General features: G+C 39.3%; 1 protein-coding gene across 2 annotated transcripts in view; it reads right to left on the reverse strand.

The window, feature by feature from the left end:
- Positions 1-11827: 11827 nt before the first annotated feature.
- CPA6 (carboxypeptidase A6) overlaps positions 11828-27460 on the reverse strand; it is an 88235-nt gene continuing 72602 nt past the window's right edge. Inside the window, exons 9-11 of one of the 2 annotated variants that reach the window (XM_032127091.1) lie at positions 23724-23926; positions 18685-18769; positions 11828-12014 (exon numbers count right to left, since the gene is read on the reverse strand). In XM_032127091.1, the coding sequence (XP_031982982.1) occupies positions 12010-12014; positions 18685-18769; positions 23724-23926 (293 nt within the window). In that variant the 3' untranslated portion in view covers positions 11828-12009. Of the gene's footprint in view, positions 17367-18684; positions 18770-23723; positions 23927-27460 lie in introns of both variants that reach the window. The other variant, XM_032127085.1, reaches the window with a different exon arrangement.

A 27460-nucleotide genomic window follows, 5' to 3' on the forward strand; every position in this document is an offset into this window, starting at 1 on the left:
AACCTCATACAGTTTGCCTTGGCCTGTCAATTCAGCCTGTCCAGATGCCTCTGCAGAGCCTTCCTGCCCTCTACAAGATCAACACTCCCATCCAACTTGGTGTCGTCTGCAAAGTGACTGAGGGTGCACTCAATCCCCTTGTCCAGATTGTTGATAAAGTTATTAAAAAGGACTGGCCCCAGTACAGAGCCCTGAGGAACAGCTTGTGCCATACGGCAGTGCCTTGCAAAGAATTCCAAAATGCTTGTTGCATGCAGTAATTATAATTGTTTTGGTTTCAGCATGCAGATCTTTGCTTTGCTAGTAATTTGTTTTACTAGTAAATGTCTGACCCAAGAACTGTAGTCCTCATAGCTGTAGAGGTCCCTATCTGGTTGTTGGTGAAATCCTGAAGATGTGGAAAAGGACTGTTAATTGTTTTTTCTTCTTCAACTGCTAAGCCTGCTGGCAACATGATGTATGAAATAATATAGTTCTCCAATCAAACCTGAGAGATGTTTGCTGTCCAGCCTAAAAGAAGCATGTAGTATATATGCCCTAAAGCACAAAAGCATCACTGCTTTCTTGGAGCCTTAACATTTAAACATAGAGCAACACAAGAGAACAAAGTGTATTTGAGAAACACTGCAAAAATTACTGTCCAGTACATTTTTATTTACCAGTTAATTGGAATAGTCCAAAAGCCATTTGTATTGTTTCATATATTTAAACTGTTTTGAGTGTTAGATATTTGTTTAGTAAAAAACTGTGGAGAACTTTCCACATGAGAGGGAACAATTAGCACCTGCTTCTGCTGGCTTTATGTACCACAATCGTATGTAGTGCTTGTTTGAAAATGCTGATAAGCTAGGACTAGAAAGCTTTGCTTAAAAGTGAGATGAGTAGTAAAAGGGAATAGTAAAAGTGCAGTTTCATGCTTAGAAAAAGCTGATGATTTTCAGCTGTTCTGCCTCCCAAAGGGAATTCTTTCACCTGTATGAGCTCCCATCCACTTTCTTGTGTTGGTCCAGTTGTGTAACTGCCATCAGTTAGTTCATCTGTGGTTCAGCCAAAAATCAGTCTTATAAGAAAGTTAGTTTTCAGTGGGATGAGTGAATTGATCAGACTTGCCTGCATATTCAGTAAATCTTACAAGAAAGGGAGTGGGGAATGTGGGTGATGAGGAGGACTGCTTCTCATGGTGGCAGTGTCTTCTTAAATCATCTTGATGAGCTTTAAAACAGCACAGTGATAATAACACAGTGATCACTTCAAGCTAGAATAAGACAGAACTACTACTAGAAGATGCAATCCTTCCTGCTTCTACCTATATGTTTCATACTTCCTTCGTCAGTGTAAGCATTTGCATTAATATGTTGTGAATTTTGTGCTGAATTATATTCAGAATTTAATTAGATTGAAATTAACCTGACAAGAAACTGACTATTTTTAATCCAGATGTATTCCATATCCCAATTCAGCAGGCAGCATCAGAGATGTTTGTGTTAGCTCAGGGTAATGGATAACACAAGAACAGGAACAAGAAAATAGGTAAGAAGAGGTCAGGCTTGCTTTTTTAAAAAACTTCAGCAGTGTTGGTTTATGCCAACTTAAAGTATTGTTTAAGTGACTACTTTTAGTGTAAGTTTTCTTGATTATTTCCATGGTGCAAGAGAGCACTCAGCCCTGTGTCTGTATGTAACCCCTTGTATAGGATGGATGGGTCAATAGATAGGACTAGTGTATTCCTGCCACTGCATATGAACCTTTAACCATGGTGGCTCACTTGTCACCTTCTTTAGCTCCAATATAATACTTTGCATCTGTTCCCATCCTGTTTTCATATACCAGATGCAGATAATCAGTGCGTGATGGATCAGAGTCCAGATGGATGTGACAGATGGGAACCTGGAACAGGAGAGAAGCTCTGATTATGTTCTCAACTGCAGGCACCTTTGTGGAGAAGTTTCCAAGATTCTTACGGAATGCATAAGATTTAACAGGTCTTCTGGTGGTGCTTGGTCATATAATATTGAGGTACAAACCAAGCATTGCTCTCTGTCTCTTTATGGACTCAAAGGGCTGCCACCCTTGTAAAAATAGGTGAAGCATAATCCAGAACATTTGGTGTGTCCATTATGCAAAGGATCACAGTCTGTCAACCAAACTGCAAGAGGTACACTCAGCACAAATGTGCTTTAATATTTTTAAGAGTTTTTTTGTTGTTTGGGGCTTTTTTTTACATAAATTCTGTAACTGAAGAGGCCAGTTAGTTCAGAGAGTGAGTATTCTAACAGGTTGCAGTATATCCACTGTTGCACTGAATGAGAAAAAAAAGCAAATGTTTGTTAGCAGAGGGAATATGCACCAGTAGGTATGTTTGTTCCAGACATTTGTACAAAAGCGTGTAACACCCTGGAGTGACCAGTAAAGAAGTAAATATCCATCACTGCAAGGAGGCTCTTTCAAGGTGACAAATTCATACCTTAAAGCTAAAAAGTACAGACTTTGAAATACATCAATACATATTGAAATACATTCCTGACACTACAGTTAAGTGAGGAAACATACTCCTAGCAAAGCATGCCATTTGTCTGTGACATGTAGGAAAAATGTCAGAGACCAGTGAAGAAAAAATTCCACCTCTTGTGGTTGATGGAATAAAGTTTTGAATTGTGGCTGAAAACTGTGAGAGGATATCAAAGGCTCCTGGCTGTAGCTTGAATTTATGTGCTGGAAGTTATACCAGTGCATTTGAGGGAATATGATTCCTTTTTCTAGTTCTTTTTCTGTGGGAATACATTTTCTTCTAGCCTACCTATAGGAGTTTTCAACTTGTTCTTTCTTCTGCGTGTTGCTCCTGCTAACAGATGAATAATTCAGTTCCCAGCTTCCATGGTACCTCAGCGTACTGTTCCCTAATACTCTGCATGAAGAAGGAATATAAGTATCAGTCTTAAAGATAGAAGGAAATGCATTTTCAAAAAATTGGTCATACAGGGTTTTTAAAAATGTTTCTTCAGTAGTTTTTCAAACTTAAGGGCCTGATTATGGATGTACCAGACCTAACTGTCGGAAAAGGTAATTTTCTGGAACATTCTGTTGAAGAAGAGAGGGTGTTTTGGGGAACGTAGTAATGAGTAGCCCATACTCACCCTGAACCAGGAACCTACTATACACTTACTGTTGTATGTGAGACTATGCAAATACAAAGGTAAATCCAAGCCAGTATTATGACTCCTTCATGATGGCAAATATTTCTGTCTCTAAATGCTAAGAATATAAAGCTCTGGCACTTTCCTGAGAGCCTTTGCACTGTAAAAGAAGGTATTTGGAGAATGTATGGCAAAGCTAGCAATAAGATCCACTGATTTATTGCTTCTCCCAGCCAACTCCAGAAGATAAAATTGCTAAGCAGAACTAAAATTGCAGAGGAGAAACTATTTAACAGGAGGAAGCCGCAACACGATTGCCCTTTTTCCTGGGAGCTGCTGTCAGTACCATTACAGATTTCCTGGATTGCTCTGTGGGTGAGCCTGGTTAATTAGTTACCTCCCTAAACACCTGTAATAGGAAGGACTGCTATAGTGTATAGTTTGTCCCATATTCTTAATCTCCAGTGTCAATTCAAAAAACGGGAATAATCTGACAGATGAGAAAAGTAACATTTACTGAAAATTGTAACTGTTCCACCTTTATATCCTGGCTTCAGTCTCCTGCAGGTCTTTGTGACTGATGTGACATGATGAGTGAAATGCATGCTGAGGTTGTCCTATAGATTAGTAATTAAATAGCCTAGATATTGGGTGCATGAAGCATTAGTCTGAACCTAGTTTTTGTATGCTGAATAACTCTTTTCCCCTTGATCTGAGGTGAATTCAGCATAGCACTTTAGAACTTAAGTGCTTTCAAAGGTTTATGCAGATCTCATTCAATAAGCTGCTAATACCAAAAGAACAGTTAAAAATGAAAATCAGCTGAGAAAAGTTGAATGGATTTCAGCTGGAGAAAAATATCCCTTTAATCTCTGGGCAGGGTAAGTCAAATGAATAACAAGGGTGGTTTCCAAGTGTTTTAATATCCGTGTTGAAACGCTTAGATAGAGAGGTCATAAAAGTCATGTGAATTAAGGTGTGAAACAATGAGACTGAACCAATAACCACTTTTAAATACCATGAAATGATCTTTGAATCTGCCTGATTGTTTCCTCCAGCAACTGCAGTTGGTCATTTCCCGTCAAAAATGCAATAACTGATGTTTGAGCATATACTTTATATGTGGACTTCATGACATGAATGAAAGATTTTTAATATGAATAACTTGAAAGATAAAATTGAATGGGAGATATGGATACTTTTGCCTAAAAGGAAGACATTAAAGAAGCATTGCAGTGATTCATTCTAATATGCCAGTTAGCTAACTGTTTACTAGATGTGTATTCACTCAAATATTTTTATAAGACGTTTTGAAACACCTGCAACGATTTTGATTAGACTTCTGATATGTTTCTAGTTTCAAGTCAAGTGTCACAGCTGATGTGCAATCTGGATCATGAAAAACTGAACTGACTAGTTCACAGCATGTACGATGGATGGTTTATCATGACATGGAAAGCTGCTGCTTGTCTGGGTTTTGATCCAGGCAGACCTGAGTGTTAAGTTTTGATATCTGGAGGTTTGTACTGTATGCTGTTTCTTTGTTTTATAATTTTAAGTCTTCCCATACAGAAGTAGGGACAGTGGCTATTAGAAAATTTTGCTGTGCCACTGGTACTGTTGAAGTTCAATTTATAATTGGCTGTAGCTAAGAAAGTCAAACAAACATTTTTGGGCTGGTACAAATCTCATGTATCATAGTTCATGAGGCATGCAGGAGATAATTCTACAGGGTCCTTGTAATAGATACATAACTATGTAAATCAACACTAACAATAATCTTTATGGCGTTTTATGTATACCTGGATCAAACTTACTTCCTTGGCTAGCTCTGGGACTAGATACATTTTGCAATAAAGGCTTAGCTATGTTTATTTAACAGCAGGTTATAGCAGTGGAAGATGAATTGGTCTACTTGGTCGACATGGGATGGGGGTCATGCCTCTGGATTGCTGCAGGTGTCATCCTTAGAATGCTCACCTGACAAACCACTTCTATTCCTTAGTTTCTTCTTCCTTAACTTTTCCTGGTTTAAACTCGTCAGCATATTGCTTCTCCTTTGCTCACCATTCTAGAACAGAAGTAATATATTATTGTGCACAAGGATATAATAACAAGAATATTAATGTGCACAAATGGCATGAACACAGATCTAAGAAGGATGCAATGTGGTGCAGTTTTTCAAAATGAAGCATGCTGGCAGTGAGCTCTCTCACATGCATGAGGTCAGTACAGGTGTGGATGCTTAGAAACCAGAACATTTAGCACAGGCACAGGCACAGCAGTATGTGTGGCGCCTTCAAGATAGCTTCCTTAATCCTAAGGCCTAATAGTTCATGGAGAAATATGTAAAGAAGGGTACACAATCATGCATCACTTAATAATAGGAATTAGAGGCATTCATGTCACATAATATGAGACCCCATCAGAATTTTCCCTGAGTTTGTGGAGGTTTAAGTTCACATTTTCACTTTCTACTGTAGTGCTGTATCAAAGGAAGAAGATTAAAATGCAAATTGGCTTTAAATTCACAGTGTACTGTATAAGAATGAGGTTGTGTCCTTTGAAATAGGTGTGAGCTCTCTATGGAAGCTGACTGTGCTCTGGTTTAAAAATCCAAGAGATAACAGCAATGTTTTATAGGCAAGCTTTGCATATTGTGCACATTTGGTAAATGTGGTCACTCTGTGAAATATAGTATTAAAACAGTCTGGTGCATTTGCAAACCTAAATTTTATTGCAATAATTGCAAAAACATTAATTAAAAAACAAATCACAGAACACAAAAATCTGTAGTCACCAGTTCTGCACAAAAATTCTGAGGTTGTTTTTACTGCATCATTTACTAGAAAGGATTTATTTCACACATACAATTCTGATAAATGTTGTACCATGAACCTGTGACTGCATTTTATTTTTCTTGCTCATAAAAAACTCAGAGTGAGTTTTCTTTCTAATGAAGGTATTGACTTTTACAAGAAAAAGATTGGTTTTGCAGTGGGAAGCTAAGGAGGTTATAGCTTACTTTGAATATTTGTTTACTAGTCTCCATTACTGATAATTTGCATCAAACACTGAGTTCTTATACATTCTTATAAAAATAACATTTTCACTTTAAACTCAGTAGCTTTTATATATCAGAAGCAAGAAAAAGAGATAATTAACAGAGGAGACTGACTGTTTATAGAGGCATCTACTATGGATTCAGCAGGCAGCTGACAGCCAGGCAGCTGCTGGGGTAAAATCCACAAGGTCTTAACAACCCCGGAATTTGCTATTTTCAGTGCCAGATTTGGAACTGCCCTATGATAGAATCTGAATACTCTGCATTGCTTGATTATTCATGTACTATGTGTCTTTGGCATTTTCTGTATTCTGTATCGTAGCATTTGTTTAACTTCTAAAAAATCTGTCCAGGGAAAAAAGAAGAATTCACCAAGCAGCTAACTTGTTAGATTAGTGTTAGACAGCTAATTGTTATTTATAGGGGCTCTTACATTTTTGGCTTTCTCTCCAGCAAAATAAAAGGACAAGAAAGGAAATGTAAATGTAGTCACAAAAATAGCAGGTGGGATTAAAAGAGACATGGGAGACAGAAAAGGGGAAGCATTCATGGTCCACAGTACCTGAAAGATGCCAGGCTTCACTTGTGGTGGCTTATTAAACTAGGTCTGCTTGAGTTAAAGTTATGTGACAGAAATACATATAGACAGTTTGCTGATTACGTGGACATTATTTTCTATTAGACAAATATTTATAGCTAAAATAAGTAACATTTATTTTTGAGAATCATAGGCTGGCTCTTACTATGCAAAAAGTCTGACATCTAATGAGTAACTTGCACAGTACCAATGGCACCAAGTCTAAGGTAGATGTGACCTGTCATCCTCTACATCCTTTATTTTTCTCTACCAACTACAGAGGGAACCAAGTCGACTTAGTTTAGATAAATAGCTTTGACACAGAAGTCAGATGAGTTAAATCCCACCTTCAGAGCAGAAAGAACATGAAATTTTTCTCCCAGACAGGTGAAAGTTGAGGCCTGCCACCGCAGAGGATGAATACAGAAAAACGGAAGGTGAATGGCAGCACTGGTAGCACCTCTTTGGTGTTACCAAATTGGTAAGGTTGGTGTTACTCTTAGAGGTAACACCTCTAACACCTCTTTGTTCCTCAGTATCCTGCATCACCGTGCCCCAGCAGGAGGTACAAGGGTGCCTGTTTTTTTTATCCAACACCTAAGAATGGGTGGATTTACTGTGATGTCTCAGAAATCTGAAGTAAAGCTTTTGGCTGTAGGATTATTGCCAGCTTTTGTCAATGTGCTGAAATATACTGACTGGGCTGTTAAAGGTTTGGACCTTTCTCATGGTGATGTATGTAATTTTCAGGGAACACCTAATATGAAGTACAGAGAGAGTCATGATATAAATGTGTGAGCCTTGATATGTAATACTCTTTTGTATAACAAATTTGCAGAGTTTAAAGATTATTTATTTATTGTTCCTTTTAAAGATAGGTGTATACTAGTGTTGGGGTTTTAGGAGCTCTCCTGGGTTTTTTTTTTTTTTTTGGTTAAAGGAATTTTGCCCATACATGTTGCCAGGGGGACAAATGGCCAGGTACTTCAGGAAAACAAAAGAGCTGGCTGCTCTTTTTGTTTCACCTGGGTGGGTGGGCAGTTCGGTCTCCAGCGTTCGGACAGAGAGGGAGTCTGCTTTCTTTGGCTGCTTTTCCTTTCTGCTGGAGAAGCCCCGGAATCCCAAGCCCGCCTTCCCTGCCCCGCTGGAGGCCGGGCTGTGGCTGCCCTGCCCCCGCCGCTGCTTCGAGCCTTCGCTGCGTTGTAGCCCTGCTCGCCCTGCCTGCCTGGGCCTCCGTGGGGTTCCCCGTTTGGATACATCTCATCTGCCACCCAGGATTTGCGTTCGTCCCTGCCGTTCCAGCCTGCCGTTCCAGCCTGCTGTTCCCGAGAGCCCGGGATCGGCTGCCCAGGGGTTTGTGAAGCCTTTGTCCCATCCGTTCCCGGGATCCCAGGGCACCGGTGCCGCGTGCTCCCCGAGCTCGCTCCGGAGCGCCCCCTGCAGCCGCGGGGGAACCATCGCACCTGCCCTGCTCACCGGGAGCCGCCAGCGCCCCTGCCGGCTGCGAGCGGAACTGCACCCGAGGGGAAAGGGCCCGACAGCCGAGAAGGCTGGCACTGGGTTTGTGATTGTTTGCTGTTACTGCCGTAGTTATTGTTGTTTGTTTGACTGGTTATACACATATAGATATATAATAGTAAAGAAGGGTTATTCCTATTTCCCACATCTTTGCCTAAAAGCCCCTTGATTTCAAAATTATAATAACTCGGAGGGAAGGGGGGTCGCATCTGCCATTCCAAGGGAGGCTTCTGCCTTCCTTAGCAGACACCTGTCTTTCAAACCAAGACAACTAGGCAAATAGATTGACTCTGGCTGTGTTAAACTAATGGCAAGTAAACTGATACATATCCAATAGTTTTTGCTTTCCTTGCAGCCTTGGCTTCTTTACTCCGGTGAATCTGATCATGAAGTGTGATTTAAATAGATACACATTGTCAAGATTTAGGGAAGCCTAAGAAAGGCTTCCTTGGAAACATTCCTGTATAAATCTCATGTCCTGGGTTGCAGTGCTGCTTTTTGCTTGGAATTTATTAGGTCTTTAATTTAATACTGTATATTGGTTGTGCTGCAACTTTATCCTATTCAGCTATGGTATCAATCTGTTCTTGAAAAGCTGTGTACTTATGAAAGTGCACTGACATGCAGGAGAATTGAGAAAAATCATCATTGTGTGGCATTATGGGTGTTTAATAAAAAGTGGCAGAAGAAATGCGCATCTACTATGCAGTGGGATCAATATTTTGATGAATTTTTTGACAAGCGAGGTTTTCTACAGAGGAAGCTGATCTTAACCCTCTTTTAGTTTCCAGTATCTTATAGTAGCTATGTGGTTCTTTTTACACTTGTGCGTGTTCCCTTGTGGAAATACCCCCGAGTATAATGCAGACAACTTCTGTTACTTCTGTATGGAATCCACTGCTCTGCTTCTTCACACAGCAGCTAGGAATCTGGCTTGCCTGTGTTGGGCTTTATCCACATGTACAGCTGAAGAGGTAAAGTGCAAACTTTCATGAGGTGGGAAACACTGGTATTGCCAGGTAAGGTAGTAAGCAATATTTGATAGATACCTTTTGCCTCTTTCTAATATCCACGTACACCAAAAATTAATTGTGTTGCAAGGTTGCTGAATATTAATTAACATTGTCCCCATGGGTATACACTGAAGGCAGGTAATTTTTTTTTGGTAAAAGAAGCTTGATTATAGGCTTTGACACCATCAGATGATCAGAGAAATTATTATCTTTGTTTTAGTGTCCATCTTGTCTTCTCTGCTTGTTACTTTTAGAAGTAATCCCAGCAGTATCTATTTACTTTACTTATTCAGGATGAAGTTATTTTTATACTCCTCACGTAGTGTCATTCAATCTAAAATGATTAGCCTTTGCCTGTTTGCCAAATTTTTTCTAAATTTTGTTCTTCTACCTGTGTCACTGATAGCTGTTCACTCTCCCAGTGTGTCATCTGACCCAGCAGCTCTGGGTTTTTCAAACATCAGCACTATTCAACATTATTTTCTTTCATCTTTCTAATGTATTGTTTGGTGCTTTGGTGTTTTTATTCCTGGTTAAAAATAAAAATGCCTTTTTATACTAGTTACAGTAATCTCTGCTGCTCTTAGGGCATAGTCTTGCTACTTAATTTGGACTTCTCTATTCCGTGTTATAGACTTCTGTCCTTTGCCCTTATTTTTAGTCCTGATACCAAGTGAAAATAGAAAACATACTCCAAATGTCCCACCCTTTCTCTGTGCATTCAGAATTAAGCCATGAAGATGATACATACTGTACTTGGTATGGTTTTGGATAAAAGTTTCCATTAATCATTTGTCTTCTGGGATTATTCTTTTCCCCCATGTACATACAAACTGTTAGTTTTCAACAGAATGGAAATTTCTGAATCCAAAAAGGAATTTTTAAGAAATGAGATTTTGTGTGACCTTCAACAGACACCTAAACAGGAGAGAGTTATTCTTGTGCATATTCAGGCTTTAGCACTGTTGGGTTGTTTGTGATTTTCATAAAGGCAAAAGGAAAACAAGACAGTGATTCCATCAACTTCAAACAACACTGTTTCTGATGGGCTGGGTGCCAATGGATCTGCAGCCAGGCACACCAGCAAAGGAGCCCTTCGCTGGTGCTGCGCAGAGGAGTGTGAAATGAATGGGGACCTTCCTTTCTCTGTTAAAACTCTGACACAGACTAATGTTTTTTGGAAAAGTGCAGTCCTGAGAGCTGTGAAAGCATAATGTTCCTACTCTCAGCTCCAGAAGAGAGAGTTGTAGAAGAGCTTCTCAACATTCATTAGTCATTCTGCCTCAAAACTGCTACCTGCAGAATATCCCGGTCTTCAGACATGTTTGCAGCTGAAGGTTGCACTTACTATCTGCAGTGTTGGGAAGTGTGTTTTTGACAGGTAGTGGACTGCATCCACTGGCTTCCTAAACAGCCTTCAGCATGAGAGCAACTTCACATTATTTCTACTTTAGCTTCTCAGAAGGGACTTCATTTCTCAGAAAAGAAACCTCATTAAAATAAATACAAAAACTTCAAAAGAAAATCTTTAACTTGTGTAAGATAAGGGGTTTTTTTTGTCTAAAATTACTGTTTTAAAAATGTATTCCTGCAAATGCTTAATATGGGCTGAAGCAGTTCCAAAACTCCTGGTGGAAGTTGGTATGGGCTTGTAGGCTCTCCAGTGTTCTCCTTAACACTTCAGACATTCCAGGCATAATCTCAGACACCTCTTTGTTCACTCTGGGCAATGATATAGGACTTTCTTCATTATGCACAAGGTAAGAAAGCTTTCTGGGATGCAATCCACATTTGGAGTAGGGGTCATAACACCCTCTCACAGCCTCTGCCCTAATATTCACAATAGGGAAACTCGACCTCTGAGCTCTGTAGGGTGCAGCACACAAAGGGCTTGGCCTGAGAGGGAAGCTCATAGGTGGTGTGTCAACAGTAGTGGCAGGTAACCCCCGGAGGCACACTGCAGCAGAAGCGAGAACTTCCTGTGTTGCACCAGGGAAATAGTGTCAAAGGGCTTTTAGGGAGCTGGCCGGACGAGCTGAAGTTGTGTGTGCTTCCAGCAGGCAGCGGAGAGATGCTGAACACATGCTGCCTGCCATCAGCAGCCCTGCAGTTGCCAAGAATTGCAGCTACACCATTACATAAACCAGTACACAGTACACATTGTGCAGCCAGACAGAGTGTTTGTGTGTGACTGGCTCTGCGTAGGTATGTGGGGAAGTTCACACATGTTAACAGGTTCATGTTTTAAATTTAGTACCAAAAGTTAGGCTCTTTTATAGCCCGAAGTCATCATCAACAGACAGTATTCACTTCTTTTTTGAAATGGAAGGAGAAAAATGGAGGTGCATGCAGCATGATGGAGCAAATTTGTTCTGTTAGAGAAGGCTCAAGTACAGATTCTGTGCTGTCAAGGCCAAAGAGCAGCTCTGGTTCTTCTACAACAGTAGTAGACATTTCACTATTTTAAACCTTAGAAAACTGGCTGGGTCACAACAAAATAACAATAGATCTGTCCAAACAGTCTCTGTGAATGTGATAATTTATTTCAAACAGCATAAAGCAATTAGTCTGTATAAAGAACTTAAAATAGATGAAGCTACTTTTTTTTAAAGTAGCTATTTCTAGCTCATTAGACACAGAAAAACCCTTTACACTCAGCTTTTTGACTGCACTCCATCAATTCAGCCCAATCAACAGATTTTCTCAATCTAGAAACAAAGCAAAATGAAACAAGGGAAATTAAAGTGAGTAGATCAGCATCTCTGCTCAGCTTTCAAGGCTGCTATAACTGGGTTTTTTTTCAGTTATGACATGCTGAAAACAATAAACCACCTGAAAACTATGGCTGTGATTTTAACAGCTGCATTATTTTCAAGAAAATTGAAAATCCTGTTTTTAAAATCCAACTTTATCAGACTCTTTTGTGTGTATGTAGTTTCAGGCCTAATTTGATATTCTGCTCAGAAGTTTCATTAATTGGTTAATAAAACACACACTCCTCCCAGCATTGATCCATCCTGGTATGCAGAGGAATAGCCTGGCACATCACAGTCAGCAAAGTAGACTAAAACACCTGCTCCCAGTAATACCACAATATTTATTTCAGAAGCTGTTATCCATTCTTTTATATAAAGTATATGCTCCTACGGGCCTGGGGGTAGTTTAAAATACTTCATTGTTATGGTTATTCTGCCACATGTCTTTGTCAAAAAGGCCAAGCAGTGTTAAAGTGGCTGGACTTTCAGAGCAGGCCAGACTGATGGAATAGATTACCCCATGTTTTTAGGGCAATGGATAAATTTTCCTTGTCACAGGCAAAGTATGCTCTCTGCATGGCTGGGGACAGTGGCAGATTTTTTAAATTAACATTTGAATCTATTATTTATGAGTGCATTCCCTGATGTCTGAATCCAAGGGCAAGCCCTGCTGTGCTTGATGTGGTCTCTTACAAGATGGCTTGAAAGGACCTCCACCTTAAAAGTGGAGAGACCTGAGACTTTCTGCTTGACTGCTCCTGCCTGTCAGGCAAGGACAAGCATTCAGTGGCTAAAGATTTCCCAATTCTCAATGCCCTTGCCCCAAACATCTTTTTCTAAGGAGAACTGTGTGTTAGCTCACTGCTAGTTCCCAAACTTGCGGATGTTAACAGAAGACCTTGTTGTTAGGGCAGGCCCTTTTGACACCAGGAGCAGCCTAAGGCTGTAAATTTCTGACAAGCTGCTCAACTGGCGCATCATGCTTGTGGCAACAGGCGCATTCAGCCAGGAAGAGTGAAAACCTCTCTGCAGTTGTTTCACTTCCCCCAAGATAGACCCATCAACAGCATCAGTACTCCCAGCTTGGTGCTGCTGACAGGGCTGGAAAATCTATCGATGCAGTCACTAAGAAGGCAGCTCTCTCCACACCCAGCTTCCCTCCTACACAATGAAGGAGAAGGGAATTACAGCTGTTTGGACCTCAATTTTTTATGCTAAATAATTATGAGAGTCGGGCAAACATTAAGCACGTGGCAAATAATCTACCTTTTCTGTGGACAGAATAATTTTAAATTTCCAACAAATTTACAACTTATTTTGTGTTGTGAGCATTTAAAAATGTTTTTTAAGAAGTATACCTAATGCCGCAGGGTTTGCTTTTAAGATGTCTTTCTGTAATTTATTTAAATTTCTGTTCTCTTATTCTGTTTTCTACAGCAGACTGATAGTTGTATCTCTATGCATCTGAGATATTGTTCTGGTGTTTTACCATCACTTAAGAACTGCTTAAAGATTCAAAAACACGAATGCATGTGTGAGACTGAATGTGACTGCTACAAAACAGTGAACTATGGAAATGATAAAGTAATTTTGGACAACCAAAGGAAAGGTTAAAGTGCTAACAAAAGTACTTATTACCCTACCCATGCTACTGAGTATCTTATTCTTTGATTGGTACCATTAAAATGAATGTAAATATAAAAAGTGAAGGGATTGTTTAACAGAAATAAACTGGAACAGTTGAATATTGACTTATTTTTCATAAGAAATACAAAGCTTTCTTCCCAGCCTTAAGAATTAGACACAATCTTGTCCATCAATGGCTATTTTATGCGGTCCTTGAGTAGGCAGCTCAATCTGCACAATGCTGTTTCCTATAGACTGGCTCTGGATATAAATGCATGTTGGCATTCAAGGTCATTTGGACTCTTCCGATTCACATTTCGGAAAAGGTATTGCAGTTCTCAAAAAGGAACTGCAGTTTTCCATAGGCTTTATATATTATGAGCAACCAAATACACTGACCTTTTTGAAGCAACTTCTGGAAAATACACAAGAAGCTTCACCCATCAGCAGTGCTCTTTCTTCAAGGTTTGCAACAAAGCTCAATAGCTTTTTTGATCTCTAAAGGGGATTTTTAAATCAATTTAGGAATGATGATTTAATGTAATTTGTAATACTTGTTTTTTGGAATGGTGACTTGAAGAGGCACGGACCTGTTTCCTTCCTATTAATTAATCTCAGAGGTTTGTTTATAAAAATTAAAAGCTATTAAAAAATAACGGATGTTGTTTTCCAAGTTACAGAAGTGCTTATAATTATTCTATCAATAATCAATGGAAATGTAACTTGTGGATTTCACATAATCACTATATATATGATTTTGACTGCTGGGTTACTAAACAGTGTTTTGCTGTTCATGTACTTTTTATTGTGTTGAATGACAAACTGTACCTATGATCATAAAATAAATTCACTTTTCTCGAAATCAGCTTTCAATCTGTTGTCCTGTAGTCAATAAAAATTGCTGAAAATTACTAAGTAAAGAGAAGTAAGCAATTATAGGGATAAAAAAGAGCTGTTCTTGAGAATAAACATTTATAAGTCACAAAAATGATATGATTTCATATCCAAATAGCTGGTTGCCATTAGTCCTCTCCTTAGGGTAAACTACTCCATTTAGAATCATTCTTCTGCTGAAAAATTATTTTACTAAATTTTAGTTCAGGAAACAGGGCTTGTTCTTTCCCAGCAACTGTGTTTCCACCAGCTTTAATGACCCTGAAAGTAGAGGGTTCAGAGACTGTTTACACTTGTATTCAGCTATGGGGCATTATGTTACCCTGCACAGGTCTTCAAAACTCAGCTCAGAGTTCTCAGTTGTGCGTCATACATAGTAATCAAGTGAAGTCCATCCATCAACTAGTGTGTAGCTTTACGCATGGAAAGGGTTTGATATCAAGTACTTTTACTGTCAAAGTTTCTTAGATAAATCTAAGAATACTTGCAGTTTTTCTGTCCAAGAAGGTCAACTAGGTCTACAATGTTAGGTCCTTTTGGTAATTAAAAGAGGACATTTGTTTCTTTCAAGAGTTGAATTACTTGTCATTACCAGTGGAGTTGTAATGGTATGAACATAAAGCTGAAATATTTCATATGATGAACTTTTGGACTGCAAGCAGGAATCAAACCATCACGTAAGAATCTGGTTTCTCCTGCTCCATGCTTGTACTGTAGCAATTCAGAGGTGAATTTGCCTCATGCTAATTAGACATCCCTCATTCATCCTCTTTTTCAGTCTCTTACATCCTTATAGTAGTTCAATCTTGTCACCTAAATTCAGAATAACTCATAACAATTGGTGCTAAGCATTTGTACCACTACCAAGGATATTCTTCAGGAATCTGTGCATAGAAAAAGACAGTTATTGCTGTCTTCAAAATATTTAATGGTTATGCTCATAAGCAATTGGAAATTACTATTTTGAGGGCTTCTGTCCCCTAGACTTTTAATAAACCAGAATAGAAACTTACAGTACTCAAACAAGACTGAATTAAACAAGTCTGAACAGGCCTTCAGAAAACTTGTGTAAAATAAACACATTTATTAACAAAATGTTAGACAAATAGAATGCAATTCTGTCATCTTTGCTCACTGATCGCCTTTTGGAGTCCTGAAAACAATGATATTCTTTATTAAATACAGTGCTACCCTTATAAGACTTATAAAGATTGCTTGTTTGCTAAATTCAAGTGCTTATTTAGAGAGGATTTTTTTTTAGTTTTTTTTTAAATTCCCCATCCTTATTGTCAGGAATGTTTTACAGATAGGTAAAACTGTTACATCCTTGAACTAAAGATTTAACTCTGAAGTGAAATATGAAGAATACTTCAAAAGTCTTTGACAATTTTATTAACAAATATGTTTTAGTTAACATGTAGTGGCATAAGATTAAATTCAAAATTTGTAAAGTAAAATATATGCTTCTGCAGATATAATAAGATTTAAAAAATAGTATTTTAAAAGTACGAAAAATCTCTCAACATGTTGGTACCTTCTTTGTGCTTTCATTATTCTTTCAAACAGTGCTTATTCACTTTATTTCAGCTGTAAGGCTTCTACCTTCACCTCTGGCTCACTTAAGAATCTATTAAAAATTTATTAATTCCTTTAAAACATGCATAAAAATACAACTTCCAAGAAGAAGAGCCACATAGCCAAAGAGCTACAGAACTCACTGCAAGAATACTGATAAATAAAACATCAGTTAATTACAATTTAAGGCTAAATCCTTGGCTGGTGGAAACGGGCGGTCCCTGACTACAGCAGAGCCCAGATGCATCGGTCGACTGCCAGCTTCAAGTTCCAGGTCATGGCAAGTTGCTTTGTCTCTCCATAAAGCAGAGTATTGTCTATCTCAATAGTATTTCATTATAATCCTTACACATCACTAGGAAAGTTACGTTTTCAAAGACAATATGTTGATTTTGAGTCCACTCCAATTATATACATTTGGAAGTAGATTTCTCAGAACAGTTCAAAGAAACCTTGGTTCAAATTATTGCATAATATAAAAAAAAAAAATCACAAAAGTGCATATATGTATGTATGTACGTATACACGCAGAAGGAAGCCACACTGCCACTTGCAGTGCAGCCAGCTACCTCTATAAGGCATTTATTGCAGTAGATACAGGCCTGTGTTGGGTCACAAGGTATATTTACATGAATGTAAACTTTATCCCTTGGTTCGAGAGACCCCACAGGAAGTCTTCATCTTAGGGAAAGGAGTAAGGCCAGGAACTGCCTGGAAGTGGCGCTTTATTTTAGGACCGGCCTCACTGAAGTTGCAGAATTAAAGTTTTATTGCAAAAAGAAGAAACTATTTTGCACCAAACTGGTAACTAAGTTAGTATATCAACTTTATGGACTTTAGAAGAGCAGATATTAAATGATTTTTTTCCATTTTCCACTAAGTAAATTTGGCAGAAACAATACTGTATTTCCCATTAGCTTCTAGAATTCTGAAGTGGCCAAACTTAGAATGGCAACTGAACACGCTGAAAGGCATCAGCACTAGGAGTAAAATGTTCACTTCCAGCTCCTAGAAATCCATTTCAATGACATTTCTTCAGCAAGTGAAGAGTTATATTTTTAACTGCAAGCATGGTCTCTGTGCAGGTTGGTTTGATCAGTGTCTCGGGAAGTAAAAAACCAAAATGGCCAGTGTCACGCAGCTCGAATGCAAATGCGTATGGGATGCCATTTTTGTAGGCCCAGTCCATAGAGCTGCCAGAACTCACATCTGAAACAGGCAATTCAGAGAAAGCATTAAAAAATGTTAAATCCAAGTCATGCTGAAATCACCACAGGGCTCCTGTGGCATTTTGTCTCTGGGGCTCAGTGAGTATACTTGCAACTCCAGCTGTTGCTTGCCCTGATCCTGAACACCCTTCAGAAATAGTATGAGAACCCAGCACCTGATGAAATGTGCTCAGCACAATATGGATTAGACACTTCAGTTTCATAGGAAAAGATATTGTAATTGTTTTGTGTAAAGCAAAATTTTATTAAAAGAGAATATCTAGAATAAAGCCTCAAATTGTTCTTGTCCCCATGTGAGTGCAGTCTAAAGCTTTCCTTCCACAAAGATCTCCCAGCTGGACTGGAGAACTCTGCATGCTCCTAGGTTTAAATTGGGTTTTTTAGGCAATTCATTTGTGGTGAGAAGGGGGGAAGTTGATAAAGTAATCTACCATCTTCTTTTGAAAGTGATTTTAAAATTCTTTTCATTTGTCTTACTTTCTCACCATTTCCTCACAGCATGAGAGCATTTGCATAGGTGGTGTCTAATATTAACAAACCTTCCTGAGGAAGTGTGCTGCTTATGCTTTCGTTATCTCCATATGTTGATTACCCAAGACACATTTTTTTATACAGATACATATCTCATGTGGCCTGCTGTAATCTGTGCAATTCTGGCATTAATTCACACTCCTTTTCCTTTGACATAGTGACTGACTGCAGTGTAATGAGCACAAGATGATGACTGTGCTGGGAGATGGAGGCCCAAGATAAGTGGAATTGTAGCTGAAATGCAGCAATGACAGATGAGATGCAGGAAGTTACTAGCAAATAGTCTTTAGCTTTTCACTTTTTCGATGTCTGTTATCATTAGCCACAGCATTCAGGCCTCAAGATTTCAGTAAAGAAAAAAAAGTGTCTTGTTGAAACCTGTTGAACTTCTTTTTCTCTTACCTGTCTACAGAGAGCTTGCCTGACAAATGCTGTTACAACTTAGTAGTGCATTTGCAGTATCTGATAAAGATATGAGTTTTAAGATCTTAATTTTTCTTTTTAAAGAATCCACAGTTTTATATGGTATGTTATTTGCTGGCTTTTGACTCTCAAATGCATTGCATTTTAATCTCTGTTATTGCATCAGTTGAGTTAATCTTACTGCAATCGACTGAATCAGTTGCAAAACTTTCTTCTGCCTTCCTCACAACCAAAACCAGAACAAAGTTCACTTTAAATAGTGTTTGCATTCTTTGTTATAATAAGGGTATTCTCCTTCTTACTGTGGGAAGGTCAAAGTCACAAACCTGCAGAGGGAAACTTACACAAAGTGCTGGATGCAGGGCCATATCTGTATCTTACACCATAGGCTGACTGAAGAGCGTTAACAGCATTATAGGCTGCTGATTCCTGGGGAGGAGAAAAAACCAAATACATAAATTAGACTTTGAATTAAGTACTGTATTGTGATTGGAACCTGAGTCAATGGATCATTGACTTCCAGTGCAATGCTGTGTTCCATGAGTCCATGGCAGCTAAGTTAAAATTATAGTAAAGGATAAATGTATCATTTTTTTTAATAACATCAGTTCCCCGAAAAACTTGTTTCGGTGTTTTCATGACATAAAAGAGCTCACTGCACTGTGAACGATCAGACATTAATTATTTGTAATTATAGGCATATATGTCAATTTAGCAACACGACAAATTTAGATGACCATGAGATGAAATCATATCTTCTTTATGCAGTTTAAAAGCCATGCTCACATTTTCTGAGGATGTATTTCCCAGTTCACTAAACCTTGTCCCTGCTGGACTTGTGAAGGAGAAATGATGTCTTGTTGACGCTCACAGTGGTTCAGTGAGCAGAGTGGGAAGAAGGAAGGAAGCAAGTTCCACTCCTGAATCGCTGATCCAGCAGGTAGATATTCACTGCTGGTCCAACTTTATCTGGGGCCTGATGATGTAGTCTTGGAGAGCTCTTTCCACTGTTATGGAAATGTGATTTCAGTGCTGTATGGGGAAAATGAGTGCCTACATTGCAACAACTTGGGGCTGAAAGGCTGTTTAGGAGGCTCATGGTTCACCCTGTGAAACTGGGTGCAGAAGGCCTGACCCATGGAAATTTCTGAGAGTCACATATGGATAGTGCATCGAAACGCACAGAAAGGATGCACATATTCAAAAGGAAAAGGAATATTATTACCCCAAAGAAAAGTATATTGGCAAATATACAATGAAGGCCAGGAAAACACAGTCATGTCCCTATAGACAACAGGAAATTATTATATTTGGAGCTAGAAACTGCTGGACTTTGAACCACTGGGTAAAGTTGCAATGGTTGTTTTAGTTGTTTTACTTCCTTGAACAGAAGAGCTGTAGGTTTTGGTTTATGCAAGTCTTCATGAACTCAGTCCTTACCTTGTTATTCATCAGGCACTAAATGAATACACTGAGGAAGGATTACCCTATACTTGCCTTTTCATTTAAATGTTTTTCCTAACCTTCCACTTGTTTGCCCTTGTCAGGAGTTGGGATTCTGACTTAGTCCTCAGTCTGACCCATGCAGGCTTTGTCTGTCCAAGTAGAGAAGCCAGAGAAAACTGCTTTAAAATGTCATTCTGGAAACAACTTACCTGCAGGTAGGGCTTTGGAGAGCTTATTTTACACTCCTCTCAGCAAATGAAAGAGCACATTTTTATTCCATTACAAAAATTTGTTAGGCACAACCAGAATTATTGTTTGTTTAGCAGAAGGATGATGGTGCTGGAGACTGACATTTTCAGCTTGGCCTCTTGCCACCTCCATGAGAGAGTGTGTGGAGGCAAGGACCACTGAACCCAGTGTTGCTGGAACTTCTGCTGGTCTGGGATGTAGTTGTCAGTAAGGGGTAACCTCTGACTCACCCTAACACGAAAGATGAGAAGGGCCTGTCCTGTGGGAGAAATGCTGTCACTTGGAACTCTTCCTCCATATGCCTTGACTTCTGAGCTGTGACATGCAAGACCCATGATGGGCTTGGAGTTGTTGGACCCTGTGAGGGTGGTGGGGTGGCAGAGTGATGTCACCGTGGTGGCTGTGGCTGCACAGGGCCCAGGAACGGGGAACTCCAGCTGCAGCCAGGAGCACTGTCCCAAGTCCAAGACTCTGTTGCTCAACCAAAATTTGCAAGCAGCTGTACTTACCATCCCAGGGTCTTGGTGTGGAACTAGGATGGCCTGACAACAGGCCTGATGCCAAGGGAGCAGGAGACAGGGCTCAGCTGAGGGAGCTCAAAGGGGTGGAGAACAAAATCCCAATAAATGCACCATGGCAAGGAGAATATAGCCACAAATGAAAAGACTCCCTGTGCATTATGTGAATTATGCACTGTACAGCAATGAGACAACAGAAAATTCTGTTGGAATCTTTTGAAGAAATAGTTTAGCAATGCCCATGTAAAATCAGCACAACAGTAATGGGTTCTGTGCGGAGGAAGCACAGAAGGAGGTCAGACCGGGAGCATCCCAAGTCCATGGCACGTGGGCATGCATCCCTGGGCACTGTGAACTTGAAGTTCTTAGCCTTGAGGAATGCAGCTGACTTCCACTGTTAGAGCCATGTGCCCAAAGAAAGGGACAGTTCTCAACTGTATGATACTGAGCAGGTTGGATCCTGAGTAAATCCAGGCAACCAGTCTTTGAACGCCCTCAAGGAGAAAATGCCACATAAAATTATCAGATTTTTGCAAAGGTGTACACAAACATAGTCATGCCATGTAAGTTCACTGCAAACACTAAGGCAAACGACAGTACAGGAAGAAAAGGGATGAAAATCAGGTGAAATTTAAAACTCTTGAGATGGATGTATGCTTCTGTTGGTGTTTTTTTCAATCTAAAAGAACACTTTCATTTTAAGCATCTTAAAAGAGCAGATTTCAGGAGAGTGTTAATAAGACAGTTGTGCCTAAATGAGAACAGAATATACACGTTGTGATCAGTACACTGCTCTCCAGTTTAACAGCAGCTCTGAATAATTGAACGCTGTAATTGAAATGGTAACTGACAGCTTACTAGGATGATCCAACTCAGACAGAAACAGCCTTTCTTCTGCTCAGAATTACTTGTAGCCCACTGTTAGCACCAAAAGCTATTTATCTGCTATGCATGTGGGGTCCTACAGTTTTCCACTGTACACAGCCCATGTAGACCAACAATGCTTGTTCCATCAGTGTCAGGAAACAGAGATCTATGACCTTCCAGCTAACTGCAATTTCCAAGAGAGCTGGAGAATCTGAAACCTCAGCCTAAGTCACCATTTTAGAAACTTCAAATATTAAAAATTATGCATTTATGAGCCACCAGGTGATGGAGCCTTTGGCTGTAGGCAAGTATTAAAACAGACAAATAAATAACCAACAATTATTCCCTTGATTTTCACTATGATCCCTATAATGAGCTTTATAAATAACAGGAAATTACTTCAGTTTCTTATTTCAACCTCCCTCTTCTTTTTGACCGACTGCAATGAAAAGAAGTATGAAGTTCAAATACTGACAAGATATTTAGAATTGGTATTTGGCTTCAATTTATCCATGGATGTTGTTTAAAATAGTGTCTTTTTTTGTTCATTTAGGTCTGTGATCCACCTCCTCTGATGAGAAGCCTGATCCAAGGTCTTTCAAACCTGAGGAATACCTGCTAAACATCAAAAACTGGGATCCTTTGTTCTAAAAGCAATGGATGGAAAGGCAGAGTTACGCCCCATCTCAGAATGGAATTATTCCTTAAGAAGCAAGAACAACGTGTAAAATATACTGGTGTGTGTGAAAACTCTCAGTTAAATCTTCCTTCTCCTTACAATGAATTTCCCATCTATAGCATCTGCTATTGCCTTACATCACTCTGGACATTTTAGTCAGATACCCAATAATCATATACTTGCAGAGAAGTGCTGATTCTTCCTAACACTACATCTTTACCTTCTTTTCTGTTGTCTGTTCTTAAAAATATATGCTCGCACCTGCTGATCCTCAAAGGAATGAGAACCTATGATTTTAAATTCCCAGTCCATGTTTTTTTGCTAACTGAATAGTCATCAATTCGCTTGGGGAACTCCTTTTTCCTTGTCATTCCCCAAAAGAGAGTGAAGGTAGCATAAAAAATTTTTCATAAATTTATTCACAGTCAGTACAGGGCTGGGTGGTCAGTCTCCACAAGTTTCATATTTTAGCTCCTCTGGCTGCTTAGTTAACTTTTAGTTTGCTCTGTTTCACAGGAATGCCATCAGATAGAAGAATGTTTAGTAGGTACTAAAATTAGTTGTCTCAACAGAAATAAACTTACAAAGAGAGTTTAGTTTGCGGAGTGCTGGCTGCGCAGCCTCCTGAGAGAACAGCTGAGTGAAACTTCAGCGAAGCTCCAGGGACTGACAACATAATTTATTCTGCACAGGATAAATCTAAGGTGCAGTTAAGCTCCTTCGGAGAAAACCAGCAAGTTAAAAGTCACTGCAGCTTTCAAGGTCAAAATGGAAGATAAATGGAAAATGTAATTTTACTCAGGACTGAGGGTGAGAGAAAGAGGCTTGCAACTGGTTTGTGCAATGTGGGTCTGAGAGCAGGGGCAAACAGAGAGCAAATCTTAGCCATGTGTCCCTCGGAGAATAAGACATAAGGGGGGGTTTTATCAACAGGGGGCTGGCTAAAACAGACCTCAGACTGCAAGCAAAGGGAATAGCTATGCATTTGGATGAGCATGGAATACACGAAATGTACTCATCTGTGAATCAATAGGCTTACATCAAAAAATGTGTTCTTGTTAATTATTTTTTCTAATATACAGAAGCTCCTGTTTTTTTGTACCTGCTTTTCTGAAAGGGTTAAAAACACTGTGTCTGACCGAATGATACGTAGTGCAATGGAATTTTGGTGAAATCTAAGAGATTTCTTTTTGAATTGGTAAACATAATTTCAGTTTTATTTTGTTCATAACATTGAAGATGATCTTCTTTGTGCTCTTAGTGTTTAAGTTCTGAGCATGAAGAGACAGAATTTCAGCTAGAAGCCCAAGGACCTAACTATGTAATTCCCATTACAGTTAATTAAATAAAATGATAATAACTATAATTAAAATTTAGGAATTTATCCTATAAAGTAATTTAAAGGGACTGATGGATGAAAGGCACTATACCATTTTAATCAAATTGCCACTGACTCATGGTGTGTGAAGGTTATATAACCAGAAATGTGATTGCAAGTAGATCCAGAATAAATACTGCTCAATATTAAACGTGCAAATTATTGAAGAAACAAGTCTCCTCTCAAAACAAAATGTACCAAAAAATATACAGACAAGCACATTCTCCTAAGTTTTAATGTACTTACCACACAGTTGAAGTTTGGAATGGTTGCATATTTGTAAGAGTAAGGGTACAGCAGCATCTGTGCATATGCATGGAAGGACAAATAGGCTTTTATTTGTTTCCGGTGTTTGCGGAGAAAATGAGCAACAGCCTTTACCTCAGGTTCTGACTCGGGAAAAGGACCACAGTAAGTATCATCACATGGGTGTAACGAAGCTCCTTCATCTAGAGGTTGAAAGAGAAAGTTGGTGTTGAACAATCACAGAGAAGTTCCAAGGGTCAACTTCTGGCTCAACCTTTTTTGGCCCATGTGCAAAAGCATGAAAAGCAATAAACAAATTGCTTTCTTGTGCCTGATGGGAATGAGCCTATGGGACCTCAGTGCAGCAATCTGCTCGCTCATCTAGTAGACACACCAAGCTCCCAGTTTGCCAACTACACACAGTTCTCCCCAGAGGATACATTCTTTCCAACTGAAAAAGGAGAACCTGACTTCATTGTATTCTCTTCCCTGGCTTTTCATATCAGTGGCACATTTTATGACAGCATTCCAGTATTAAAACTATTGATGGGTCTCAGTTGGTCTATTTGAAATCAGAGAGCTATACCTCTTTCATGAGTCACTCCCAGGACAAATCTAGCCTTTTAGAGCTTTTAATGTACTATCTACTACAGTGGTGGTTACAATGGCAGGTAGACAACCTCAACAGGGATTATCTTAGAACCATGATAACAACTCCTAACTACTGCCTATTTTCACCCCTGAAAACCTTATGGAAAAAAAAAAGTCACATGGGATGATTGTTCAGTCAGCTGAAATAGAAATCACCTCGGTTTGCATAGGGCCTAACTTTCCTTCAAGTTTGGGGCAGGGGTTCAGTTTTGAGGATATCTTTATGTCAATCTGCTCAGGCAGCAGCAAGCTGCTCAAGAGTAGCCTTACTGTAATATCCCATGAGGTACTGAAAGATGAAACTTAGAAAAGGAGATGTGGCAGTGGCTCCTTTATACTTTAGCAATTCTGGATCTAAGCCATCGTCTCATTTACAGTTTAGGGCCTGGGCCTAAAAGAACAATATTTATGCAAATCTACGCTGCTCTTTTATCCACTGTAATTTCAAAATACCACACATTTTACACTGACCTGCAGAATAATAATTGTTTGCAAACTTCCCTGGTGCCATCAGGGACTTAAAACAGCAGTGTTTTATTAGCTTTCCTTTGTATAGTAAGTACTGCCACCTTCAATTAATAAGAAAAGAGCAGTGTGTGAGAAGGCATAATGATATCAACTAAAACAGGGTTATGCAATCATGCCAAAAAAATAAAAAGAGGTGGAAGAATTTCATGCTGCATTTTCATTTGTAAGATGAAAATCGAGGCTACCATTCAATGGCCCATTACAGGTGGGGATTTCTAAAGGTATTAGTGCTTGGATTGCAGTGGATACGGAAGGGTTATATAGAGGGCAGATGGTCTTCTCTGTGCAAAACAGATGGACACCAAGTCATTCAAATCCCAAGAGCACTCTGCCTCGATTTCTTTTCAGATAATATAGCTAAAGGAGAGCTATTTTACCAAGTCCCCAGAGCCTTTGCTTTTTTTTCTTATAGATACTTCATCTCCTGTAACAGTGTTGTATACTGAATCATGGCAATGGATAACACTGTTAATAAACAGTGGATTCCTACAAGCTAATGGTAAAACGGCCCAATGGTAAAATATGACTCAGTTTAGTGACTTCCAGTGAAGGAAAAACCCTGTAAGCTGTCCAGCCTATTATGGTGACTGTTCAACCTATTACAGTGAGTCATGTGCTATCCCAGCTGTAGTTAATGCTTTACCTTAAGTGAAACTGGCTGGTAGTAAAAAGAGGAGGTTTCCATGGTAGCCTTGGATAATGTAAGGATATTCTCAATTTTCGTACTGGAAATTCTTTTAAAGTAACTCAAGAATGAAAAAAGAATTGCTACAGCATGTATCAACTCCTGTGACATTTCTAAGTTACAGGGATGAGAAGCAAATGGAATTGTGTAAAATGTTACTGTGCTGCTATATTACTGTACCTAATAGCATAGCCGGGGAGGACAAGTATCCTCCAACATCCATCATGAGACCCACTGAACAAAGGAAATGTGTACTGAGAGTGATAAAACCAGCACTTTGATACAGAGGGAGGACTAAGAGTATGAATGAGCTGGAGCATGATATTCAAATTTCCTTGCAGCCACTTCTGCCAGTATGGGATACTGTCCTCAGCGAGCACTGGGGTGCATTGGAAATTGGGATGTACTGGGAATTTTAACTCCCACTGTTGCTCGCTTGGGGATTTGGATGCAAGCACTTTATCTAGATTTGCCCTATGACTTTAATTAATTCTAAGTACCTCATTATTTTGCTTTAAAGTTGCTATTATTTGATTATCATTAAACCATCATAGTTATTGCAATATATGTGCATTACAAGGAGCGGTTCTACCCAGAGTTCTTGCTGCCAGTATTCACATGGGTCTGTGTGCAATTTCTGCACACTGTTTTGAGTACAGGGCACTGCAACATGAAATCTAGCAGTGGTATGGCCCTTTGCTTGGTCCCTAGAGAGTCACAAACCTTACATCAAAGTCCTACACTACAAAGGAAGAGGAAAGCAGATGGGATGCTGTGTTATCAGCACTGACTAGCTCACTGCTGATAGCATTTAGTGGCTTTGCTGAGGCTGGAGTCTGCCACAGCACACCTGCGTGGAAGCCCCACAGTTAGGTTCAAGCCTGTCTGAAAACTCTAAGTGCAACTGAGCTGAATAAAAAGGTTTTTACAAGCACATGCAGTTTTAAATGTTAAGCACACCATGATTACACAAGCCTCAAAGTGTGATATGATCCAGATTCTTCTCTGACTCATCCAGTGTCAGATATTAATGACAATACCAAGTGACTGGTTAGGGTCATCTGAGCACCAGTCAGCCCAGTTGATGAAAGAGCTTTTTATTCTCCATCAAAGCAGACCATCAGACAGACTTTGGGGTCCAATGCAGGAAGCAGAGCATGTGCTTGTTGGGATGACGAGCAGCCTTGAAGGAATTTTTATTTTTTGAACTTGGGGTGGGGACCTGTCTTTCATGTTCAGTGCAGGGGAGAAATGCAACAAGTAGGGGATTACAACATGCAACACATGGGTATTGTTACAGTTTCACTAAGCCTAGAAAAAATAGTGTTTTGAATGAAAACTAAGCAAGCATTTTTAGGACTGAATAAAAAATGTGCTTTAATACAGTGGCTAGGGAGCAGGAAGAGGGAGGAGGAACCCAAGAAAGATTAATTAGAACTAGAAAGAAAATTCATTGAATATTAATGTTGCACTGATAGGTACCTAAGATATATCTCTCAACACACTGTAAGAGAACTGATCATTCCAGTTATGCCACTGGCTGTCTTCTGAACAGTAAATGGGTGTCCCCACAATATCTGCAGTTGTGGCTTACACACTTAAGTAAAGATGGTAACAGTGATGTAGGACTGGTTTGTCTTTATGTTATTTTTGCATCATAAAATTGCCTTAAAGATTGTGATAGCAGTCCTGGGCCTGTCTTCTTTAACAGAGGGTTTCTCAGCTAACACAGGGTTTCTTTTCTGCTTCTGTCTCAGTCCTCTCCTTATAGTGGGTAGCCTTGAAAACAATTTGAAGCATATTTCACAGGTCCATACTGGATTGAATGTATACATCTGTTCACATTCACTTTTATCCTTAAAATTCTCACAAC

Source organism: Corvus moneduloides, chromosome 1 (assembly GCF_009650955.1).
Source record: "Corvus moneduloides isolate bCorMon1 chromosome 1, bCorMon1.pri, whole genome shotgun sequence".
Taxonomy (NCBI): Eukaryota; Metazoa; Chordata; class Aves; order Passeriformes; family Corvidae; genus Corvus; species Corvus moneduloides.